The sequence below is a fragment of the Strix aluco genome, chromosome 4 (assembly GCF_031877795.1).
Source record: "Strix aluco isolate bStrAlu1 chromosome 4, bStrAlu1.hap1, whole genome shotgun sequence".
Lineage (NCBI taxonomy): Eukaryota > Metazoa > Chordata > Aves > Strigiformes > Strigidae > Strix > Strix aluco.
The window spans coordinates 69,832,388-69,855,934 of record NC_133934.1 but is presented as its reverse complement, the minus strand read 5'-3'; the positions used below and the strand labels follow the sequence as shown (position 1 = coordinate 69,855,934).

At 39.6% G+C, this 23,547-nt stretch overlaps 1 protein-coding gene and 1 non-coding gene across 4 annotated transcripts in view; one reads left to right on the top strand and one right to left on the bottom strand.

The window, feature by feature from the left end:
- SEC24D (SEC24 homolog D, COPII coat complex component) overlaps positions 1-22,346 on the top strand; it is a 58,125-nt gene extending 35,779 nt beyond the window's left edge. For all 3 annotated transcript variants that reach the window (XM_074823555.1, XM_074823556.1, XM_074823554.1), the window contains exons 9-23: positions 1,615-1,753; positions 3,466-3,581; positions 6,413-6,537; positions 10,880-11,071; positions 11,691-11,784; positions 14,306-14,422; positions 14,894-15,064; positions 15,855-15,951; positions 16,606-16,751; positions 18,181-18,319; positions 18,762-18,880; positions 20,245-20,424; positions 20,940-21,131; positions 21,630-21,719; positions 22,071-22,346. In XM_074823555.1, coding sequence (XP_074679656.1) covers positions 1,615-1,753; positions 3,466-3,581; positions 6,413-6,537; positions 10,880-11,071; positions 11,691-11,784; positions 14,306-14,422; positions 14,894-15,064; positions 15,855-15,951; positions 16,606-16,751; positions 18,181-18,319; positions 18,762-18,880; positions 20,245-20,424; positions 20,940-21,131; positions 21,630-21,719; positions 22,071-22,211 — 2,058 coding nt within the window. In that variant the 3' untranslated portion in view covers positions 22,212-22,346. The remainder of the gene's footprint in view (positions 1-1,614; positions 1,754-3,465; positions 3,582-6,412; positions 6,538-10,879; positions 11,072-11,690; positions 11,785-14,305; positions 14,423-14,893; positions 15,065-15,854; positions 15,952-16,605; positions 16,752-18,180; positions 18,320-18,761; positions 18,881-20,244; positions 20,425-20,939; positions 21,132-21,629; positions 21,720-22,070) is intronic.
- Positions 15,286-15,357, bottom strand: TRNAM-CAU (transfer RNA methionine (anticodon CAU)). Its single transcript has one exon. It is a non-coding gene; the product is annotated as a tRNA-Met (tRNA).
- Positions 22,347-23,547: the final 1,201 nt, after the last annotated feature.

Genomic DNA, 23,547 nt, shown 5'->3' with positions numbered 1-23,547 from the left:
GTAATTTTTCTTTGCTCTTGGATAACATTAAATGTATAAACCCCACGTTTAAAATTACTAAATCAGCGTGTATAAATGCATCAGGAGTTGTTTTAATCTTGGTTTTTTTTCCCCTGCCAGGTCAGATACTATAATAATATTAACTGCAAACCAGATCCAGCCCTCATTAAACTAATACAGCAGTATGATAATCAGAAAATTGCTAAGTAATGAACAAAACCCAGAAGTTTTAAAACTTATTAAGCAATTGTGGCTGATGAGCAGGTTTTATAGCCAAGGCTTTCATGTCTGAAAAATTACCCTGATACATTGCCAGCTGACACTATTGGTTAATTTGTGTTAAACTCAATTTTCATAGAAGAAAGAAGACGAAGTAAAATAAGATCTCAGTGGAGCAGGAGGGAGCACTTAAAACCCATGTAGTAAAAACCTAATTGTATGTATAAAATCCATGGCAAAAAAAAAGCATTAAACCCTTTAGAGAAATAAATGAGTAAAATAGTCTCTGTAAAATATAAACCAATGATAAAATGTATGTAAGCAGTGAATGCTAGAAGGACGTGAATGATTTTCTACGTATTCAAAGACGCTTATGCTCCAATAAAAGATGAAGTGTATAAGAGATGAAATATGTCCATTCTGTAAAAAGAGACATAATAATTAAAAAAAAGTGAATATGCTAGTGGTAATGTTTAAGCATTCAAAGACTGTCAGCATTTTTCCTCTTGTAGAGATCTATGTGTGCAACTCTGGATTTCTTTTGTTATTCTTATGTTCAGAGATTTTTAGTTGGGATTGAAGGGAGTAAGAAAAGAAAATACAAAACAAAGTTTTACAAATAATTGAGCAAACTCCATTTTCTGTAGTGGTTTCAACTATGACTTTTCTAACATGAAGTATAATCACAGGAATCTTTCAATAGCTGCACAGTTATTACTGAAAGAGGCATCTGGAAAATGTCTTCCATTAGCTGCGGTTTTTGGCAGAGGCTATAAGCAAGCATGGTCAGTGTAATTAAACTGACAAGTGCTTGAGATACAGTATTTGTTTGCTGTATGTACTTTCCTTCAATAAATATTAGTATTTCTTCCACATCTCCTACTTTAGCTGGTGACCCCGACAGCATTTAAACATTAGTATGCTATGTAACACGGCAGCATTGCAGGGGCAGCATTTGGGACCACATATTAGAAGCTTTCTTAGCAAGTACCTGTACAAGAGACCATTTGCAATAGATGAGCAGCAGTTTGTTCAGGAAAAGATCGATCTGCCAGAGAAGACAAAATACCTGACTCCAGCAGATTTCTCTTGGCAAGCTGTAAAAACCCTTTGCAGGAGAAAATCGGCCTGGAGCCCTAAACTTCCAATGCTTTCACAACTCTGTGGGCTTTTGGTGTGAATCCTTACTCTCGTTCTGATAAATGTCAGAATATGGCCTGTGAACTTGTAAATTTAACCCCTCAGAGGATCTGTGGGATTAAGCCAACCATACTGCAGACTTTGGGAGAAGGCTGAGCAATGAATGATTACTTGATCAGGTGATCTCTAACAAAAGTCTGTTTGGTTTCAAGTTTGCATTGCTTTTTTTTTAACTTCATGTACCTCTTCATCTAGACACCTCTTTATGTTGTAAACCACGGTGAGACTGGACCAATCCGATGCAACCGGTGCAAAGCTTACATGTGTCCCTTCATGCAATTTATTGAGGGTGGAAGAAGATACCAGTGTGGATTTTGCAATTGTGTAAATGACGGTAAGTGATGCTTTTCTGATCTGTGAGTCATACAAATTCATAAAACTAAAAAGAAACTATATCTCTTAAATGATTTTCTTGACTTGCTGACTTGATGAGAGAATAGTTTAATGAGATGCAATTACTAGGCCTATTTCACAAATACAAAAAAATACTACCCAAGAAAAATACGTAGAAACATTTGTTCAGTAGAATTAAAAAAAAAAAAGTATGAAAAATAATGCAGACTCATGAAGTACAGTCCGATACAATCAAAACTTTATTTAAAAATATTATGTCAACATAGGAGACAAAGCTGCTTGTATTGCTAACTGAAAGCAACTTTTGTGTGGAAAAAATTAATTTCTCTAACTCTAAATGTCTAGCAAGAACCAAATGTTGAGAACCATATTAGCCTAGTCCTGCCCATGACTGTGGATGCAATGGTTAAATAACCTATTAATCTTACCGTGACAAGTGTTGGTTTTCACAGAAGATACCATGCCATATTTGTTCAAGTGTGCTGCATGTGACTCATAACTGTTCTTGTGCTCTTGGCTAAATCCCAAATCTTTGCCAGAACTAGCCTTTCTAGACATTTGTATCAAGTTGGATTTCCTCAGCTGGATCACAGCGGTATAGTGCTTTCCCTAATACAGTAATCTTTTCAACTCTGAAATGTGAACCTTGACAGACTCGTGCCAACCTCTTTTCTGCCTGATGCTGGAATGTTTGTGCAAGCATAGCAGATAACAAATTTGATAGTTTGTTAGCAATTTTAACTCTCAGAAATTTAAATGTGTTGTGAACATTTTCAGAAAGACATTTAAGTTGCAGTGTCATTTTAAATTGTGCTTTGTATTACTACAGTGTCCTTTATCCAAGTCAGAAAGCACTTTAAAAAAAAACCTTTAATGAGGACTAAAAATGGCCACCAAACTAAGTAGTTATTCCCCCACTCACACACATACACTTTTTACAGGCAAAAATATGAAAAATAATCATACTAAATATATATTGATTGAGGAAAGAAGAGCTGAAATCCAGACGTGACTCTCCTCCAGTGTGACTCTTAGACTAGCTGTATATAAATTGTTGGTGGCAAACCCACTCGATTTCTTAATGCATTGGAGTTCTGCACATTTTATCTGTAGCTGCAGAAGGTTCCCAATATAATGGACCCAATGCACTTCACACAGTAGGCTGGGGTTGTGAACCCTGTAGAGCTAGTTCCAGTGAAGTGGTGGTTTTGGATAAAACAGTACAGGCTTTAGGAAAAGTCCCGGTTTTACCGCTGTCCCTCTGCAGAGCTCTGGCTGATTGGTTTGAATCAAGCTGTGAGTAGACTGTATCTACTAACAGAATAGTCACTGTTAAGTCCTTATCCTGAGGGTAACAGGTTCCTGCCTGGGGAAGTGACCTGGCTCAGTTTTACCTGGTTGGGCCCAATAGTGTCGATGTATGAGAATTATGGACATTCATAGGGGAAGATGCCCTATCCTCCAAATACAAAAGGAGCTGGCATTACTAGAATGTTGTGGTTTTTTTGGTTGGTTGGGGTTTTTTAAGCCGATGTGGGGAAAACAAAACTATTGCAACCTGGGTAAGTGTTTAAACTCTTCCCTTGATCAGTAATAGAGGAGCCTATGTGAGTACCTTGTATCTGTTGAAAGAAGTTGTTGGGTTGTTCCCCTCCTCCCCAAAACATAAACAATTTTTTTGTTGGCTTTTAGTCCCTCCATTCTTCTTTCAACATCTGGACCACATTGGCCGACGGGTAGACCACTATGAAAGGCCAGAGCTATCTCTGGGATCTTACGAATATGTTGCTACTTTGGATTATTGCCGAGTGAGTATTTCCAGTATGCAAACTAATTTACAATTTTATGTCAAAACAAACAAAATCCTTTAAATATCTACAGTAGAGTAAATACACTTGTGAGCTGTATATGCAGAGAATTTAATGTTTGTTTATACGGAGGATATTATGTTTTGTTCTTTTGTGCTACAGAGTATGAGACTAGCAAGTAAGAATAACAAATAGCGCAGCAATGTTATAGATCGCCAGTCTTTAACTGGGGCGTTGGTTTGGTCCTAGCTAGCATGTTGCACTGTTTAGAGGATGTAGTTGAAATTCTGATGCAGCGTGGCATTTTAGCTGCATGTCTTCTATTGATTTTGAAGACAGACACGCGCCTAAATTGCATTCCCAGTATTGAAAACCTTCGCAAGGGAATTTGACCTCGTAATCTTTTCCTGGCAAGAGTAGTTTTAGTATTTTGACCAGTAAGTAATTTACAATGGAATGGGTACTCTCTCCTTATATTAACTCACTGAAGAGCTCAATCCAAAGCCCATTCAAGTCACTGTAAATATTTGTAGTTGATTTTATTAGACAACTGTATTTGATATTTCCGAAAGCATAAATTAGTTTAACGTTTCGAACTTTAGCTCATTTTACAAAACTGCAAGTATGACTTCATCTGTCCACAGTATGGACGTATTTTTCTGTTCTTGCTGGAATCAGGCAGAATTTTCTTCCTGTCAGTGGAATGGAGGTCATGATAAGGTTAGGAAAGGCAACTGGATCCTATAAAGTCTTGAAGTAGATACCGGTAACTTCCTCAGACCATCAGATTATTGCTGGTATGAAGAAAATGAACAGGTTTAACTCTGCTTTCTCACTAGGGTACTGCTCCAAAATCCAGTGAAATCCTTGAGGCAACATATATAGATTTTATTGAAATCTGCGTTGAACCCCACAACAGGAGAAATCTGTAGTGAGGCATTACGGAAATACGGTGTGGGATCCACAGTGTACATGCAGTGTAGCTCCATCAAATTCTGTTAAGCTTTGCTGATTTCTGGCAGCAAAACTTTTGAAAACTCACGTGTACCGAATGGCTCTGTGCCATTTTCACAGTTCTTTTTCTCTATTCCAGAGTGTAGCCCTGTGTGATGCAGTCATCCTCACAACACATCTTTCAGTGCAGTGGCTTTTGCCATAGAGCTTAAATCGGGGAGTTTCCCTTGATAAGTCATCTGGTATGGTGTGTCGTCTTGTTGCAAAGACCTGTCCATAGACTTACTAGAATGTTACAAAAAAGAAATCTCTTTTGAAATTAACACTCATGCTGGAAATGCTGAATCATTAAATTTTATAGAAGTTAACATTATTTTATAATGCATTTTTCATTTTGCTCCAAGTTGCAAAGGTTTAATTCTTTTATAAATCCAGTTTAAGACCAGAACTGAGAAGTCATTTCCTTTTGTGCTTATCAAATGACAAGGATGAACAGCTACAAAAAATGTTAACAAATAACAGCTGTTTTGCATTATTGTGCTCCTGCTAAGCGGATGTGGCAAGAGCACAAGTCCTCATTTCTACCATATATTTGTCAGAAATTGTGCAGGGATTCTTTATAACTCGTGATGCGATACAGGAGTTTAGAAGTAGTGTTTGATACGGTTTTTGAAACTAGAATCCAAGTACAGTAAACAGAATAGCTTTTAAAAGTACTGCCTGGTTTTAGTTCACAGGAATTAATCCTGATTTACATGATTCAAATGAAGTGACATCAAGGGTATGTCAAGTTTAGTTTAAGGTATGCCAGGGCCTATGGGTAAGTCATCATTCAAGGGTTAGATGATTTTTTTTCTTAAATGGAGTTTTCTGACGTTTAGTTTAGCAAGTATAATTTGGTTAAGTGGTCAGAACTGTATATAAAGGCAATAAAACAGTATAATGGAAAAGCTGTTCTGCATTTGACACCAAGTAATGACCACTACTCGTCTTTATCGGAATTAGGGAAGCTGATCTTAAGGAGTATGTTGATTACTGTTGCCATGTTCACTTCATATGATCTTCCTGGATACATCTCTAAGCATTACATTGTGTTATTTGGAAACAAACTGGCTTCGTCTTACTTTTGCTTACTTGCAGAAACTTGTGTCAGTAGTGTCTGTCACGATTTGTATGCCACTTACAGTATGACTAAGAGGAATTCCCAAAGGAGTCCATACCAGCCCAAGTCACTGCTGCATACATTGAGTGTTCCACTCTCATGCTTTGATTATCTTACAGAAAGTCAGTTTATTCCTGAAAGTACAGTTCAGCTGTTCAGAATTCATTGAAGCATGAGACAGCAAGACAAACAGGATGCAGATGATCTCTGCTGCTAAGAACTGAGATATTTTAATGCTGGTACAGTACTTAAGTTGTATTTTCTGTTTCCAGATTGGTTAGAAATCACTTAACAGCTTTTAGAGGCAAATGCTAACAAAAACTGAATTTAAGCATTCACCTTACTAAAATGCTATTACATATTGATACAGGGAATGCAAAACCAGTATGGGTACAGAAAAAAAGCCAAAAGGCAAATTTGTTTAAACGCTTGAATACCAGCAGAAGATGTTTGCGTTTCATCTTATCTAATAAACTGTTACCCTTTACATATTTTATTCCTTCAGGATGCTATTTTCCAGTAATAATGTTTTATTCCAGGGTTGGGCTTTACCCAACACGTGACAGCTTTCTGCAATAGTTACTATTTATGATCTGTAGCATTTTTCAAACAACTGAACGCTGTATTTGGATTGCCATATGGTACCACCTGTAAATTTTTTTGACATAACAGTACACTGTCTAATTTTCCATGTGAATGGTCATTTTTTCTGTAGAACAACAAGCCTCCAAAGCCACCAGCTTATATCTTCATGATTGATGTATCGTACAGAAACATAAACAGTGGCCTAGTGAAACTCATATGTGATGAACTGAAGACACTGCTGGATAAACTTCCAAGGTAAAGAAACAGAAGTCTGCTTCGCTTTAACTCACTACACTGCAGTTTTCATGCAGCTTTGCAATGTTGAGAAGTAAAAATAAGCTACAGAAAATGTCCACGTTTACAGTACGGGCATTTTTGGGGTGATAGTGACCAGATGTTAATTTTAACACTGCTGGCAGTTTTTAAACTTGATGTCTGGACTTGCTATATGCATGGAAAGAATCTGTCATACTAATTGTACATGTAGCTTGTGTTCTTTTCCTTTCTTGTAGTGAACTCTAGTGGTATTACCAGCTAAGTCCCAGCTTATAGTTTTGACTTGATTTGATTTTTACAGCAATGCAGCTTTTCTCAAAATTAAAACAGGGAAATATCAAAACCAGAATACTCAAGAATGGCAAATCTCTCTAAAACCATAGTGTTGGAAGCTTGTATCTTTAGCTCTGATTGTTAATTAGCAAAACTTTTAATGCGTCTTGCTGTGCAGTGAGACTTTTCTGTCCTGCTACGTATCTGAGAGGAGAACAGTCTTGTGGGCAATAGACATTATAGCACATTTGCTTTGTGAGCATTAAGCACACAGTAGTAGTATTACTACTGATCAGTATTAATGACAGTATATTATTTTAGTGTAGTTTAGTATAGTTTTTATTATATTAATATAGTTTTCATTTTAAGTTTAAATAATGCAGACACACATAGTTAAATGAGAGCAGTGAAAGACTGAGAAATTAAGTAGACAAGACATTTCTCAGTGAAGGTGTATTCAAAAGCATTGAAGAACATACAGAAAGAAAATGCATTCCAAATGACAATACTTGCAGAAGGATAACAGACTTAAGAAATGGAGAGAGCAAAGCGAGGAAGGGTGGGAGATGAGATCCTTGAGATAATCTGGGATATGTTAAAAATCTTTTCTCATATGTCCTTCTGGGATCTCTGTGCATGAAAGAAATTCCAGTCCAGGGTCGGGGGTTAGTTTGTCAGATGCCCATGTAAGGACATCTCTCAAGTACCTAGTCACTAAAGATTACACTGGAGACACAAGTATTTGATATTATCCTGAACACATCTCAGAGCTTTCCATCGGCATTGGTTACGACTCTGAAGATAATAAAAGGCATGAGTGTAGTAACAAAAAGCAGTTGGCAGTTTAGAAACACCTAGGCTTGAATAGGGAAGGTTGAGGAAAAATGAAAGCAAGTGTATCTGCATCACAAAAAAGACACATTATTTTTTCTCCTCACCAGCACTCTGGAGAGATCTGCTGCTAAATAATTTATTTGCAGGGTCAAAGTTTTCATGGTCCCTGAAAAAAGCAATAAAAAAACAACTAAAGAGCAGGTTCTTCAGACTTTTCCATAGTCTTTAAACAATATTAGTTTAAAAAATGTAAGGCATTCCATCAAAATTCGTGGTGAAACTTTTATTTTGATGCTGAGACACAAAGGTCACTGCATGTGCATTTTCTGCTGCTGGACAAAGACACCTGCAAAAATACCCTGCTGTTACCACAGGAGGTGAAAGCCCCATGCTGGGAATTTGCCCCATGCTGGAAATTCACCTTGTGCTCGTATCTTTAAGGGGAAGGACTTGGGGTACAAAACCATCTGTGTCATGAAACAGCCATTGGTGTAAAGGCCTGTGCCAGGTAAGCCTGCGAAGGGAGAAGTTAGAGGTGGCAAAGGATTAAGGCAGGTGGCTCAAGACCTAGGGTGAAGAACCTTGTGTTTTTGTAGACTTGCAGCACAACAGAAAAGACATTATTTGCTTGCTAGAAATTTTAGAGCAGATATTTTCAAACTTACATGTTCCAAAACCAGAAGCCCCTGACTCTGTATTTAGGGAAATACAGAGAAATGTGTTTATAGAAATTATGCTTCTGAGCTCAGAAAATCAGGCTAACTAGTTGTGCAAATAGATTTTTAGGTGTATAAATAAAAAAAAATTGAATGCATTTCTGTGCAGACATCTCATCCTGAGGCTTTAAAAAGAACTAAATAGTGTGTGAGCTACATAGGCTATTGGCTGCTACATTTACAGCTAGTCTATGATAGAACTATGATAAAGAGATTGGATGAAGTGTGCCATACAGACTGCCACAGGTAAGAGCAGTATGTGAAAAAATTGTCCCAAATACCTGCTGTGTAACAACTTTGGGACTACCAGGGTGATGTGGGTACTTCTCTTTGAAGTAAGAAAGTGCTGTATGTGCAGAAAGTTAATAATACCTTGTCCTCATCAAACTCCTGAATGCTCCCTGTTAATCATGTTACTAAGAAAATAGCATCTGAGTGCTGGGAATGATTAGAAATTTACATTCAGAAATGATGCATCTGTCTGAGTTAGCAAATCTTGGAGGAATTACTTAAGATGAGTCTTTATGGAGTGTGTTCAATATAGAATGTTGATTTGTTTTAGATCAAAGTAGCCCCTTTCTCATCCAGCTGTGTTCTCATAAAACATGAATGGTAGACTAACATTCTAGACTGACATGAGAGTTAAAGATTGTACATGAGAATTATCTCTCTCCCAAGCTCAAGGTTTCAGATGAAGCTTGTGAAACTGCCAATGACAATTTTTTTTTCTTTCTCTGAAGACAAACAGATTTGGTAGCCAGGAAGAAAGCTGACAGGTTTTTTTTCTGTTTGCTGTAAGAAAAAATAAACAAGAATTGCAGCAAAAGTGTATTTGTGTTGTTTCTCCTCTTTACTTTGACTTTTGATTCTGCAAGCAGTTGTGAAGTCATGAAATGCAATCTGTTGATTGTGGTGGAACGGGATGGAGGCCTTGCCGTTGATTTGGGGGGGGGGGCAAGGCTTTACACTCCTCAGGAGGATAAATATTTTCAAACCCTGGCTGCTTTACTGTGGTGAAGGCTCAGGGTGATGGTTAACACTCCTTTCTTCAGGGGTTAGAGTGAAGGATAAATAGATTTTTTTTTTTCCCAAAGTGCCTAGTAATTGGAAATACTCTGGTAGGGCTCTGTTATTAAATACTTTTGGTGTGATAGTAACATCTGTATGAGTCTGGGTATGCTATAGTATCCTGTTTGTTGATTAGCATAGTTCTTTGTGTGAAATTTTTTACAGTCTGTGAGTGACTTCTTTTATAAACTAAACACAGTAAAATCACCGTGGCTATTTCTGTGTTTCTATTGCTGCAGTCTTAAAGAACTTTGTTGTACACAGTTGTACATCCTGGTGAGATTAAACAATAATTCTTGCTGTTCCCCTTTTACAAATGAAAACAGGCATAGAGAAATTAAATCATTTCCTCTCAGTTGTAAATTAAATCAGTGGCAAAACTGGGATTTGAATGAGGTTTTCCAAGTTGCAGTACTTTGAATATGAAACTTTCAAACAGGCAAAACAAGCAACAGTATTAGATTACGGACTCGGTATTTGCTGGTTTTCTGACATCTCACCAGAAGTAGGCTGCTGAAATGTTTAGTGTTGCTGTACAGAACCTGTAGTAATTGCAGGTACCAAGGCTTCCGGTCTGGCATTTTTCTTCTAAAGGCTTCATCTGTCATTTACAAGTGGAACACCCTGCTACAAGAAGGTGCTGTTTTATTAGTAGTTAAGACCAAATTTTTGAATAGGATTGCCTTTTAGGGAAAAGCTTGCTAACCTTAGGACTGCAAACCTGGTAAGGGTCTAATTAGTACTAGTAATAATGCTGCTACTGATGGCAGAGTGGGCTGCTGCTTAGAGGAGTTACGGCCACAAAGGCAGAGGCTGAGCCTGCTGCCTGTGGTGTTCCTGCACTTGGCTGGCGTTGGTTGGCCTGGGAACATTCTGACAATAAGGAGTCATGTCTACAGTGTGTTTTCTGTGTGATGCACAGCCGTGGAGCTTTTGCTGCTTATAAGTAGTGCTGCTGAAGCTGAAGATTGACCCACCAAAGTCATCAGACATCATTCAAGCCTAGTTACTATTCTTACTAGGCATCGATCGTTACTGTCACTGAAATACAGTGTGTTCTAAATAAAGCTGATTTTCTGATTGTATCTGGTAACTAACTGTCGTATTCTCTCTCTCTTTTCCATGTTTTGAGGACAACATGGTTTATTCTTTATCTCAGGGACTTTTGACTGCTTGGATGGGATGCACAGATGATAGGGTTGACATAATTTTTTTTTTTTTAAGTAAATAATACAGCAGTTGATTTTGTCAGGGTGTTTTAATTTGACCTAAGGCAAAGATTGAGGCTGTTACATCTGCTCAGTGGTTGTTTGCTTTGTTGCTCCCAGTACAGATAATGATCTGAAGGCAGCCTTGCATTTCAAAGGAATGCTTTTATTGCAAGGTCAGAATTTCAGAATTATAACCAGTTGTTCTTGTTTTTCTTACAGAGAAGAGCAAGAAGAATCCTCAGCAATTCGAGTTGGTTTTGTTACTTATAACAAGGTTCTCCACTTCTTCAATGTAAAAAGCAGCTTAGCTCAGCCTCAGATGATGGTGGTCTCGGATGTTGGAGAAGTTTTTGTTCCTTTGCTGGATGGTTTCCTTGTTAACTTTCAGGAATCTCGATCTGTTGTGATCAAGTAAAGTATGATTATTCCATATGTGAATAAGATCTGGATGCTGATGATATGCATTATACCTTTTAGTCAATTGTGATACTGGGGTTTGAGGGGTACGTGTATTTATTGCAATACTTTAGAAGTCAGCAGATGCTTCAAGTCATGTATTTCCACCTCTGAGGCAAAGAAAAAGGGCTATCAACAACCCCCCAGTGCTGAATTTGAAAGCATATTTAGGCCAGGTGTAAACCATGCATCTTCAGCTGTGCTGCTTCAGACTGGGAAGGGGGTGTGGCTGTGTGCCATGTCGCATGTTTTTCCTCTTGCGATGTATATGATGCACACCTGGATATGATCTACGGACTCCTAAGTCCTTACAGCACATTAGAACTTCTTAATTTGTAGCTATTTTTTATTTATTGCGTGTTCCTTTTTGTCACCAGCTTTGAAGTAATGCATCTCATAGAATGTAAAAATTCATATTCTGTTTTATTCTGGCTGGAACTCTAAGAAATCAAAATTCCTATTTTTTTTTTTTTAATATAAATTTGCATGGAAAACATCTTCCTGTGTGAAGGTATGTTTGGGAGTTATCCTAAATAGGCTAACCAGTTGAGACTGATCCTTTCCTCTTTCACAGCTTGTTGGACCAGATTCCAGAGATGTTTGCAGACACTAACGAGAGTGAGACTATCTTTGCTCCTGTTATTCAGGCTGGCATGGAGGCCCTAAAGGTGAGAATGTGCCTCTTTGTAGGAGAAGCAGCTCTTTAATGAGAATAGGACTTGATAAACCGCAGAAATTGTTTGCTAAAAGCCAGTCCCAAGTCCTCCTACAAATCACAATGGGAAATTAGAAAAAAAAGTCGCTGATTGTTTCCAGCACTAAGTTCTGTTATTCTAAGAGTACTTTTTTGAACTGCTTTAGTCAAAATGAGAACACTGACAAGCCTAACCATCTGTTTCCAGATTTTGCTTGTTGAGGGAAAACAGTCCCTAGAGTCTATTCTACATAAAATGAATGTTGAGGAGAAGATGAGGAGCAGGAGTCGGTTTCTCGTTCAGCATTTGAGAGAAATAAAAAAGTGTTTAGTTACTGCAACAGAACTAGTAGATACTCTGGATGTTTGCACAGATACCCAGTCCTTGCATGTGTGAAGGGCAGGAAAAGAGTCAGCAGAAGATATGATTTTGCTCTGCCTATTCTTCTGCTTCTGCTGACTTCTTATGCAAAACAAGATATTTATGATTATTTATGACTGAATCGGGTAGGGGGTTGGAGGGTTTCTGCTTAACTGACAAGTTCTCAGTTGAAAATAAATCCACAGGTCAAGATGCATCCCCGATTGCTTTCTGTATGTCTGGGACATCCCCTAAAGTGCTGACATTTCCATGGAGCGCTACCAATTAAAAGAATTGCCACCGTGGTTCACCACAAGATTTGTAGGGGCAAAAAACAGCCAGTGGTGTTTTAAAATAGTTGATTTTTCTGTGAGCTGTGTATAAGCAAAGCTTGAACTTTAAGTAGATAAATTTGTTGAACCGAAAATACATAACATTTCTTAATCTGTTTCTTAAATATTTAATTAATACCTGTTTTCTTGTTATTTATTCACACCACTAGAAGGTGTGTGTGTGAAACAGACGTTTGGTTACCTCTTTCATCAGTATGCTCTGCCCTAATACTTGACTTCTACAAAACAAACTGAAGGGCTGTAATTGTAAATTTCCTTTGTTGGCTATAAAAGCAAGCAGCTCTTAATTAAGCTTTATATTTAGCTCAGTATTTTAAAGTTGTTACTTATAAGGATTCTCACTGTGAATTATTAATATGTATATTCCTGTTCTCAAGAAAACAATTCTTGTCTAAAAAGAATAAAATGGATTGTGTTCCTATTTGAGATCAATTTTAAGATGCTTTTAGAAATAACATACATACATTTTAGAAAATTTGTCAAAAGCAATGTCAGTGATTGCTGATGCGTATCATGACAAATAGGTATTTGATAAGTCTTTTGGTTTTCAGCAGAATGCTTCCTAAAAGGAATTGAAGAAATTGGCATTCGTGATTAATGATAACTATGCTTGAAATATGAGGGGTGAAATTTCAGCTCTGCTGAAAGTAACATACTGTATTCAGTTGCATTTCTGTCATAGCAAAGAGATTTCTAGTTTTCCCAGAAGAATGCCATAGCTTATTTTGAAATGTGGAGCATCTTTATCTTGTGAACATCTTAAGATCTGGAGGAGAAAGAGTATGAAAACTGATTTGTGTCTGCAGGCTTGGGTTACTGCAGTTTTAACCTGGAAGTCTGGAGCTGGAAAAGGCCAGATCCCTCTTTCCTCCCTTCCCCTCACCCAACTTCATCAGTAGTTGGAGACCTCAGAATTGCTAATCAGCTTTCATTTTACTTTGCTGTAACTTGTGGTCAGGCACCTGGACTAAATGATTGTTGTAGGCTCCTTCCAGCTGAAATAGTCTGTTCTGTTCTGTTTGCTCCCATTAACTGTCTCAAGGGTAAGAGTAAGTGATAAACTGGATTTTCTAAATTTTGGTGGAAAAGCTTGTTAATAGTACAAAGATGCCTGTGGTACTGCTGCTGTTGTTACTCTCTTCTTTGGGTTTCTGTCAATAGTTTGTCATCTCAGTAAATTTCATGTTCTTTAATATTGGAGTTCTAAATAAGAATAGAAAACTTGAATAAAACCGGCAGTTACTTCATTTATTTGTGACAGGAGGAAATGTTCATCACAGGTTTTGATTTCAGTCTAGATTTGAATGTGGAATCTAGAACAGGAATGTAATTGTCGCTTGTCTATAAAAACGTAGTGAACACTAGTGTGCCTGAACTGAAAGAAATAGTTTTTCCATTAAATAATGTTTCCTTTTTAATTTTATCCCATTTAGTATTTATTTGTACTTCTGATACTTTTTGCTTGTTGTGTAATGCTTGTATCCGATTGGAAAGTCTCAGAGAGAGACCTGCCCATCAAGATTTTAGATTTCTGTGTAGAAATTGCTGTAACAACGCATCAGCCAACATATCTGTATGCTAGACTAAATTATTTACTGACGTAAAATTCCCAGTTTGTTTTGGGCCTTACTTCCATCAAGTTTTGAGGCTCTAAATGAATTATTTAGCTCTGAGGAACTTGCAGAAAGTTTACACTGTTCCCTGAGATACCGCAATGTACGAAAATTAGACTTGTTTGTCTTAGCAGTAATAAATATGTCAATATGGTGTCTTTGAAACAGGCTGCAGAATGTGCTGGAAAACTGTTTATCTTCCATTCTTCATTGCCAACTGCGGAAGCACCAGGGAAGCTGAGAAACAGAGATGACAAAAAACTACTCAATACAGATAAAGAAAAGGTATTTTCTACTCCAAGTTAACAAGGGACTGCTGTTATGCTGAATTTCTCTGACAGAGCCTTGATCTTTTTTCATTTATTTTCTTTTACAAGGATGTGTTGTTTAATCATGTAATATTCCCACTCACACTGTGCCCCCATTACGTAGGTGTATTGATACTGCCCCACAGGAACACCACGGTCAAACTGTGGCAGAGCAGCCACTCCTAGCGATAAAGGAAACCCCCCAGCAGCAAGTAACTGCACCCGCCCAGAGCCGCTGCTGCCAGCCTGCTCAGTGATGAGGTTCTCTCAGAACGTACCGAGTGGGTTCCCTGCATACGAGTACATGGGCAGGGGCAACACGTTTTTAATCGAATCCATGCCTCACTGAAAACGCGTCATCTTTTTTTCTTCAGGTGGGCGTTTGGATTGTGGTTGGCTACCAATGATATCTAATGTTATGACACTTGTGGTTTTTAATTCTGTGCAGACACTCTTCCAGCCTCAGGTGAATTCTTACGAGGCCTTGGCCAGGGATTGTGTGGCTAATGGCTGCTGCGTCAATTTGTTCCTCTTCCCAAACCAGTATGTGGATGTAGCCTCCGTGGGTCTTGTCACAATGTGCACTGGAGGAACACTGTATAAGTACAACAATTTCCAGGTAGGTGATGTGGGTTCCCTGCCTTTCCGATAGTAACGCCTCGGGGGTGGTTGTTTTGCTTTCCATTTCAACGTGTGCTTTGATGTCACAGAATGTCACAGAATCCTCTAGGTTGGAAAAGACCTTGAAGATCATCTTGTCCAACCATTAAACTAACACTGACTGTTCTCAACTCCACCAGATCCCTAAGTGCTATGTCAACCCAACAAAGAAGGACCGGCTAGCAGAGGATGGTTTCGATCCATCGACCTCTGGGTTATGGGCCCAGCACGCTTCCGCTGCGCCACTCTGCTGCTCCTATGTTTATGTTTAACATAAAAGTAGAGTGACTGTAGAAAACTTACTTATAAACTCCAGGGGATAAAATTCAAACTTAGAAATGACACATCAGACTGAAATATGTGTCTTGAAACAGTAATAAGCTGGTTGGTATCTTAAAATTAAATCCACTTACCTACATATGCTGGCATCTGAGCAGGAAAGGCAGATACTCGTGTATATACAGATAAAAATGCTTGATAATGACCCCCAAAAAAGCCATAATAACACGTGTTTAAAATGTCATGAGAATGTCTCTGGGGAGCAGGGGACTTTCTCTGTGTCAGGAGCTGACCTGCAAAAGCATTTTTTGCGATGTCAGCAAGGCTACTCTCTAATTCGTAAGGCTGTGCCTTAAAATCCTGTCTGGGCAAGAATGGACGTTACTGGGAGGGGGAGAGGGCTGGGTTTCTGCTGTGATGCTGCCACCCAGTGCTGAACTGCAACTCTGGCTTCTGCTTTGCGTTTGCAGCTGGATGCTGACAGCCCACAGTTCTTAAGTGACCTCAGGAAGGACATCGAAAAAAAGACAGGATTTGATGCAATAATGAGGGTTCGGACCAGTACAGGTAATGGTGCCCGCTGGGAATGACAATAAACAGGAACGTGTATGACAGTATGTAATTTTAATACCGTGCTGTACAGATCAAATGTAAGATCCGGCTGGTTTAACTTCATTATGTACCTCTTGAAAAAAGTAATTGGATGGACTAATACGCATGAATACGCCCTTCCTGTATATGCCTCCATAACAATTACTTTTCAAATAGGAGTAAGGCTTCTGCTCATTCTGCATGCATCTTGGATTGCAAGTAAGTTGTATAAAAAAGTGTTGCTGCAGGACACTGGCACGTTCCCTCATTTTCATACTTGAAATGACATTACTGTGTCTGCTTTTCAAGCGTTTGTTCTTACCCCAAGTGCAAGCATTTGAGAAACAGACAGATGCAAAGCGGCCAAGTCAACAGCGCAAAAGGTTCTGGGTTGTCTCAGAGTCACAGCACAGCTTTGTGCCCTGTCAGCTTGTCCTTCTCGCCCAGCTGTCACAAAATGCCACCGGCAAGGACACCTGGTGGGACCCCCTGAGGCTGCAGATGCCTGAGGGAAAATGGTTCTGGTTTCAGTAAGCAAAAGTTACTGGCCATAGTCACAAAATTATGTCAATTTTATTTGCCATTTTTAAATAAAAGGATGTGGTTTGTTTTGTTTTAATGTGGCTGTAGGCTTCAGGGCTACAGACTTCTTTGGTGCCATTTACATGAACAACACCACAGACGTAGAGATGGCAGCAGTTGACTGTGACAAGGCCGTGACAGTGGAGTTCAAACATGATGACAAACTGAACGAAGACAGTGGAGCCTTAATTCAGGTACAAAAAACTTAATTACGTGTAATGATGTCATGAAATTGTGAGCAAGAACTTCTGGAGCTGTAACAGTTGTTTTGGTGTAGAACTGGTGGGAGCAGGGCACAGGCTCTGGTGACATGATACCACTAATAAGAAAACATTTTAATGAAGTACCCAAAGGTGGCATCTTACCTTGAAAGCACACACAGCACCCCTCATGACAATCCGTGTGTTCACTTCCCTCTATGCTGCGTGTTCTGTTCAGGGATACCAACGTGCTTTCTCAACACTCACTGAGACCTTGTCAGCTGCTGTTTTTTCCATTTTATCGAGTAAGTTTATTTGGAGCACAAGATTCATTACTACTGACATGGAAGCTGTTGCTGCTGTGGCAATCCTTGTGGCATCTCTGTTCAAGAGTGGTTCTCTGGTGCCAAACGTGACTCCCCTCCCTGCCCCCCGACTGTGACAGCCACGAGCAGTTGTACCTGCGTGCTCAAAGTTCTCCCTTGCCAGCTGGCTGCTGGCTCCCTCTTCCTCCCAGCAGGCGGGTGCTAGACCGAAGCCACAGAATTATCTAAACTTTTTATTTCTGTTCTGCTTGGCTTTTAGCTTGCCCCTATAAATACATTTCCTTGGTCAGCAGTTAACCCCTGTACGAGTACAGCGCTGTCAAACTCCAGCCTGGTGGGTGTCCCTAGAGCCATGGTGCTGCAGTGACAGGGCTGTGTGTGCCGTGGAGACGTTGCACTTGCAGCTCCCTCATGTGAGAAGAGGCACTTGTGGCAGGATCTAATGCACGGCAGACCACAGCAGCTTGGAGCCTGTGTTTGCCCTGCAGCCTTTGCATCATATGTTATATTAAAGTATCAACATTATATTGAAATAGAATTGGAGTCATAAGGAAATTCTTAAACTACACCCTTAATTTTTAGTATCTAAGCCCACGGTGGATGCAGGGGTTAGCAGGACCCCCCTGTCTCACTCCATAAGCGACTCATGTAAAAAGAACCACTCAACTTTTCAAGACTAGGTTTTGCCAAGCCCTGCCATGATGGGCAGAGTGCTTCTCGGCAAGCTTCACATCTCCTGTGTGGTGTCTTTTCAGATATATTTATTTGAACTGTTCAAGTATTGCACAACTACAAAGTAGGATTTAAAAATCTGCAATCTCTTGTTTTCAGATGATACCACCAGTGTGTAGCAAATGAGTAATAAGCCTTTCAGTCATTATTTTCTATAATTTTAATTGGTAACTTTTATAATGTCTAATACACTGCCATAAAAAATACAGGTATGTACGTTGGGCCTGTAGATGACAGAAGCACTGAAGCAGCACTGCAAGGCTAGGCTGTCTTCAGAAGTAATTGTGTGCCTTTTATGCAGGTGGCTGCTGCATGACAGAAGCTTTTTGTTTTAAATCAAGTGGTAATTTGTGCCTCTGTTGCAGTGTGCTGTCCTTTACACATCAATAAGCGGGCAGAGACGACTTCGCATACACAATATAGGTTTAAACTGTAGCTCCCAGTTAGCTGATGTCTACAAGACTTGTGAGACTGATGCACTTATCAACTTCTTTGCTAAGTCAGGTAAAGTTGTAACAGACTGGTTTTGCTTCCTTTTTCACTTTGAGATGGAGGAAGGGGAGGGAAAGGGAGCTGAAGTGGGAAATCATGGTTTGTAACTTGCTGCTCCAAGCCTGAGCAACTCCTGAAGTAGTATAAAATTGAAAAGACAAGTATTACTTTTATGGCAGTATGTCTTGAAATATCTAATGCTTGTGAAGGGAGCTAGAAACATGCAGTGCAGGGCATGGTAGTGGAAACAGATGTCCTGTCACAGTGTGGAGGGGTGCTGGGGAAAATTTGCTGGGGCAAAGATGAATAAACATCCTCTGGGATGCTGGCTGCAAGAGAGACAAACACGCAGCCATAGGCCTCAGATTAATAAAACTAGAAGGGAGCAGAATATAGATACTTTAAGAGTACGCGTCCATCTTCAGCATGCTCTTTTATTGTTCTGTATTTGTAGCTTTTAAAGCCATTCTGAGCCAACCACTGAAGATGGTCAGAGAGATCCTGGTGAATCAGACCGCTCACATGCTGGCGTGTTACAGGAAGACCTGTGCCAGCCCCTCGGCAGTCAGCCAGGTAAAACCCAGCCACTGCTGCCCTCCCCCAGCCGGGCTCTGCAGCAGGTCAACACCCACCCCTGCAACATCAGCAGTGCCAGAAATGAAAACCTCAGGACAGACTTTTTTTTTTCCCCACATATAATTAATTGACAGGTGGGATTTAGTGGTAACAATTACAACACATGGAGGCTGTTGTTCCAGAACAAAGGGCAATGCCAGTGAGGAAACTGATGATTATATTCACCCAAAGGAGCTTAGACAGCCTTTTCCTGCCTGCAGGAATCATGTGCTGACTCACAAAGCTTTTATTTTTTTTCCTCTTGTTAGTTACCATTCTAATTTTTGACAAATAAGACTGTTACTGCCAAAAAATGGAAACATCACTGTATCTTAGTGGACAATCTGAATTTGCATGTGGTGTGCAGAGTGCGCTGGAATGAGAGATACCTGATGTCTAGATGGGGCCAAACTCCTGGGAAAAAAAAAAATCCGTGGTGATGTAAGATAACAGTCTGTTAACTAAGTCAGTCCTTTATTTACCAAAGGGCTGTAAGAAGCTCTAGGAACCTGATTACTTCTATTCCACACTACTTGAAAATTCTCTCAAGACATCTCTGTTATTTTCAGCCTGTTCTTTTATATATTCAGAACATTTGGGGAGGTCTCACTGAACCACCAGGAAGGTGTTTTCAAATCCTTTCAGCAGCTGTTTCTGACAAGTCTTTTTTTTGTTTCAAACACCTAAAGATGGCTGAACTAAATCCAAATCCTGTAAGCATTTGGATGTAACTTCCATTTCTCCTACAACTCTCAGAATATTTCCCTATCTATCTCCTTAAGATTTTGAGGCACTCTAAAAGATAACAGGAAGGGTTGGCTTTCTGACACTTTTTGAATGACAGTTGGCAATTTTTGTACATTAATGCTGACGTTAATAGGAAGGCTGAAGGACTCCAACAATGTTGGAGGCATTTGAGTTAGTTCCTTTGATCTCCTTTAAACTGTATTTGCCAATTCTTTCTTCTTCCTGAATGTAAACTATGGATTAGAATTATTAGCACATCCCAATTATATGACTTAAAATTCGATTTCTTATGTAACTCCCCTGTAGTTTAGTACCTAAAAATGAGCATCGGTTACAGGGCGATGACAGCATCCAAGACAACTACTGCAGTTTACAGGTTTCTGTTGGATTCTTATTAAATGTATTAACTGTTCAGAGCTGTAACAGCTGGTTTGACACAGCACATATTAAAAAGTTTTCTAGTTTTCTCTTTAATCAAAGAAAACAAGCAGGGGTTTATTTCAGTGTTTGAAAGTGCAGTGCTCATTCCCCAGCCCATGGGCTGTCTTAAAGACCAAGTGCTCTCTGCCTCCCAGCTCATCCTTCCCGATGCCATGAAGGTGCTGCCAGTGTACATGAACTGCCTGTTGAAGAGCTGCGTGCTTGTTGGGCGGCCAGAAATTCCCACTGACGAGAGAGCGTACCAGCGGCAGCTGGTCACCTCCATGGGAGTGGCTGACACCCAGTTATTCTTCTATCCCCAGCTTCTGCCACTTGTGAGTATGTTGTTTGCACATTGTTTCATTTCCAGTAAAACTGCTTCCGGTATGCTGTGGTTTTATAATTGTGCAGATGCAGGAAAGATTCTGTCTGCTGGGCAAGTGTTACACTGCCACGCTGGAGTACATTTTTACTGTGAGGGAGTTGCTAGTTAAACTGAACTGAGGAGTGTAATGGAAAATGGGGAGTTGGCATTATCAGTCACTGACACCAGCATCCTCTAAGAATCTCACTGTACTTTTAACAAGGTTTTTGCCCAGGCTAATGAAAGATGCCAGCTTTAGTAAAGATCAACACTGGTGTGCAAGTGTCTCCCCACTTATGGCAGGTGTTCCTTTGCACACAGTGCATTAACTGACAAAGAAGAGGCTTGATTTCCAATTCCTCTAATCTGGAAAGGAACCACTACAATGTACTAAACCTTTCAATAGTTACTTTTCAGTATCTAATTAGAGCTTTAGTCACCTTGAACGCACCAAGTCTACAACTCTTGCGTACTCTTGCCCCACAGCACAGCCTGGATCTGAAGAGTGACACCATCCCAGCTGCTGTCCGCTGCTCTGAGGAACGTCTCTCAGAAGGAGGGGCCTTCCTGCTGGCCGATGGTCTGAGGGTGTTCCTGTGGCTGGGCGTCAGCGCGCCCCCAGAGCTCATCCAGGGGCTTTTCAACGTGCCGTCCTTTGCGCACATCAGCACCGAGGCTGTGAGTACATGGAGACTTACGGTTTAGTAAGACCAGACTGCTAATCAGAGAAACAAGTGAGGCAGGTTTTCATCATTCAACTAAAAGCAGAAACAGGTGACCAGCAGAAGTGTCTTAACATATGTAAAACTAATAAACTTTTACACTCAATGTTTACAGGAGAGAAGCTTTCACAACATTTTTAAACCTCCTTAAACTTTAATATCTGCAACAATAAAGCCCTATTGAATGCTTATTGCTAAAATTGGAACAAAACACTTTGTGATAGTTACAAGTTTATCCTGATAATTAATTTTTATATAGTGGTTATTTTAAACTGAAAAATGGCTTAGAGGGATGTGTCTAAGATGACAGACGCTTTTGTGAAGGAGGTGGCATTTCCCAGTTTAGAATGGAATCCACAGTAACTTGCATCATAAATATCTGCAGCTAGTCTTGTATGGATTCACAGGAGATGTGCCTGGCATATAACAGCCTGCCCTGCTTTCCTTCTAACAGACATCACTGCCTGACCTGGACAATCCCTTTTCTAAGAAACTGAAGTCAATACTGGAGCACATCCAGAGCCAGAAGCCCTACACCATGAAGGTAACTTCTCTCTGCCTCAACTCATTCCTCATACCTGTCCAGAACACCACTGACTTTGACAAAACTTACTGGTAGCTGCAAAAGGTTTTACGTATCAGGAATTCTCCTGTATGTCACTGAGTTCCAGTGTGCATTGTAGGCACAAGCATCTCAAATGTGTTTAATTCTTAACCAACAGATTTTCAGAGCTAGTCAAGTCTAAAGGTTACTGTTTTATTCTGCAAACCTTAATTCACACTACTCTGTCTCTCCTGTGTTCATAAATGCAGCTACTGAAATGTGGAGATTCATTAGTTTGGGGGTTTTGCCCCCTCCCTGTCCCCTACAAAGACATTTCTCTTCTCTTTTCAGCTGACTATAGTGAAACAACGGGAGCAGTCAGAGATGTTTTTCCGACAGTTCCTAGTAGAAGACAAGAGTATTTATGGCGGTGCTTCTTACGTGGATTTCTTATGCTGTGTTCACAAAGAGATCTGCCAGCTGCTCAGTTAAGGAAACTCAAGTTTAATTTATCATTTGTCAGTTTGTTCTTGATTTTGCAAGAGGGCCAGGCCTTGGTGCCTCAAGGCTGGCCCACAGCCCCACCGTGCCTGGGCATTCTGCTGTGCTCTCTTTGTACAGTTTCATTTCACAGCACCTCTCACTGAGTATTTAGCTTACTTATTAAGCTGTAGAGTAGGAAGTTCTGCACTCAGGTATTCAACTTCTGGGAGTCCTGACTCTTTCTGTAAGTGAACTACCAGATTTCAAACTGTCAGTGCTTAAGAGCATATGGTATCCATTTATTAAAATATAATTTAGAAAACTCTTTAATTATTCCTTTTGCTAGTCGTAAGTTGTACAGGAGCCAGGAAAGATGCTAAACTGTAAAGGGGAAAAAAAACCCCAAAAAAACAAAACAGTGATTTTTCTAAGTGAGGGCAGACAGTTCAATCAGATTTGCAATAATCGTGTAGTTCAGCTTGAGGACTCAAGTCCTTTATGTAAACCTGATCTCTAAAAACCAATCCCCTTTTTCCTGGAAGGGACAAGCCTTGCCCTCTACAGAAACAGAGCTCTGGGTAACCTTCCACACCCAGGGTTATCCAGGACACAGAAATGCCTCAGTTTATAACTGGACTTGAGTAAGTTTAACAATAACAGACCCCATGAAGAACAGTAATCAAACAATCCTTCTGCTACGTTTGGCAGATAATGCCACCCTGTTATGGTACAATTCTCTAGTCTTAAGAGCAGTGATTAATTTAGCATACTATTTAATTACAGTTTCAAAATTATAATGTTAGGTTTTATTTAGAACATTTGCTAACTGGAATATTCCCAATACAACTCTGATAAAACATCTGTCCCTCCAAATTTCAGTGGCAGGTCAACTGTAAGACAGTTGACACATTAACCAAAGGTTATTTGTGGTGCTATAAAAAGAAAGCCTCTTGCTTAAAACCAGTCCTGTTACAAGTGACCTCCTCTCACATAGACTGATTTATTCAACAGTCACTGCTTTGAAAAATAAGCCTCTGCTAATATCACTATTTAAGGTAGAATTAGAAAGCCAGTCTTTGTCAGAGCTGTTTACCTCAGATACTTCATCAGTCTGTCTGTATCTTTAGGACCAATGCCTCCGCATGTGAGGTTCAAACTTTTCCAAACTTGCGATGCTATTGTTACAGAAATCAGTGTTTCAAAGAAAGCAAAACACCCTCAAAAGTAAGGGCAAGAGTTGGACCTCATTAAAAAAAAAGTGCCTTTAACCATGTTAGTGTAAACCAGTTGTGGATCCTTGTGCATTGACCAAGAGTTCTTAAAGTAAGCGGCTATATTACGATCG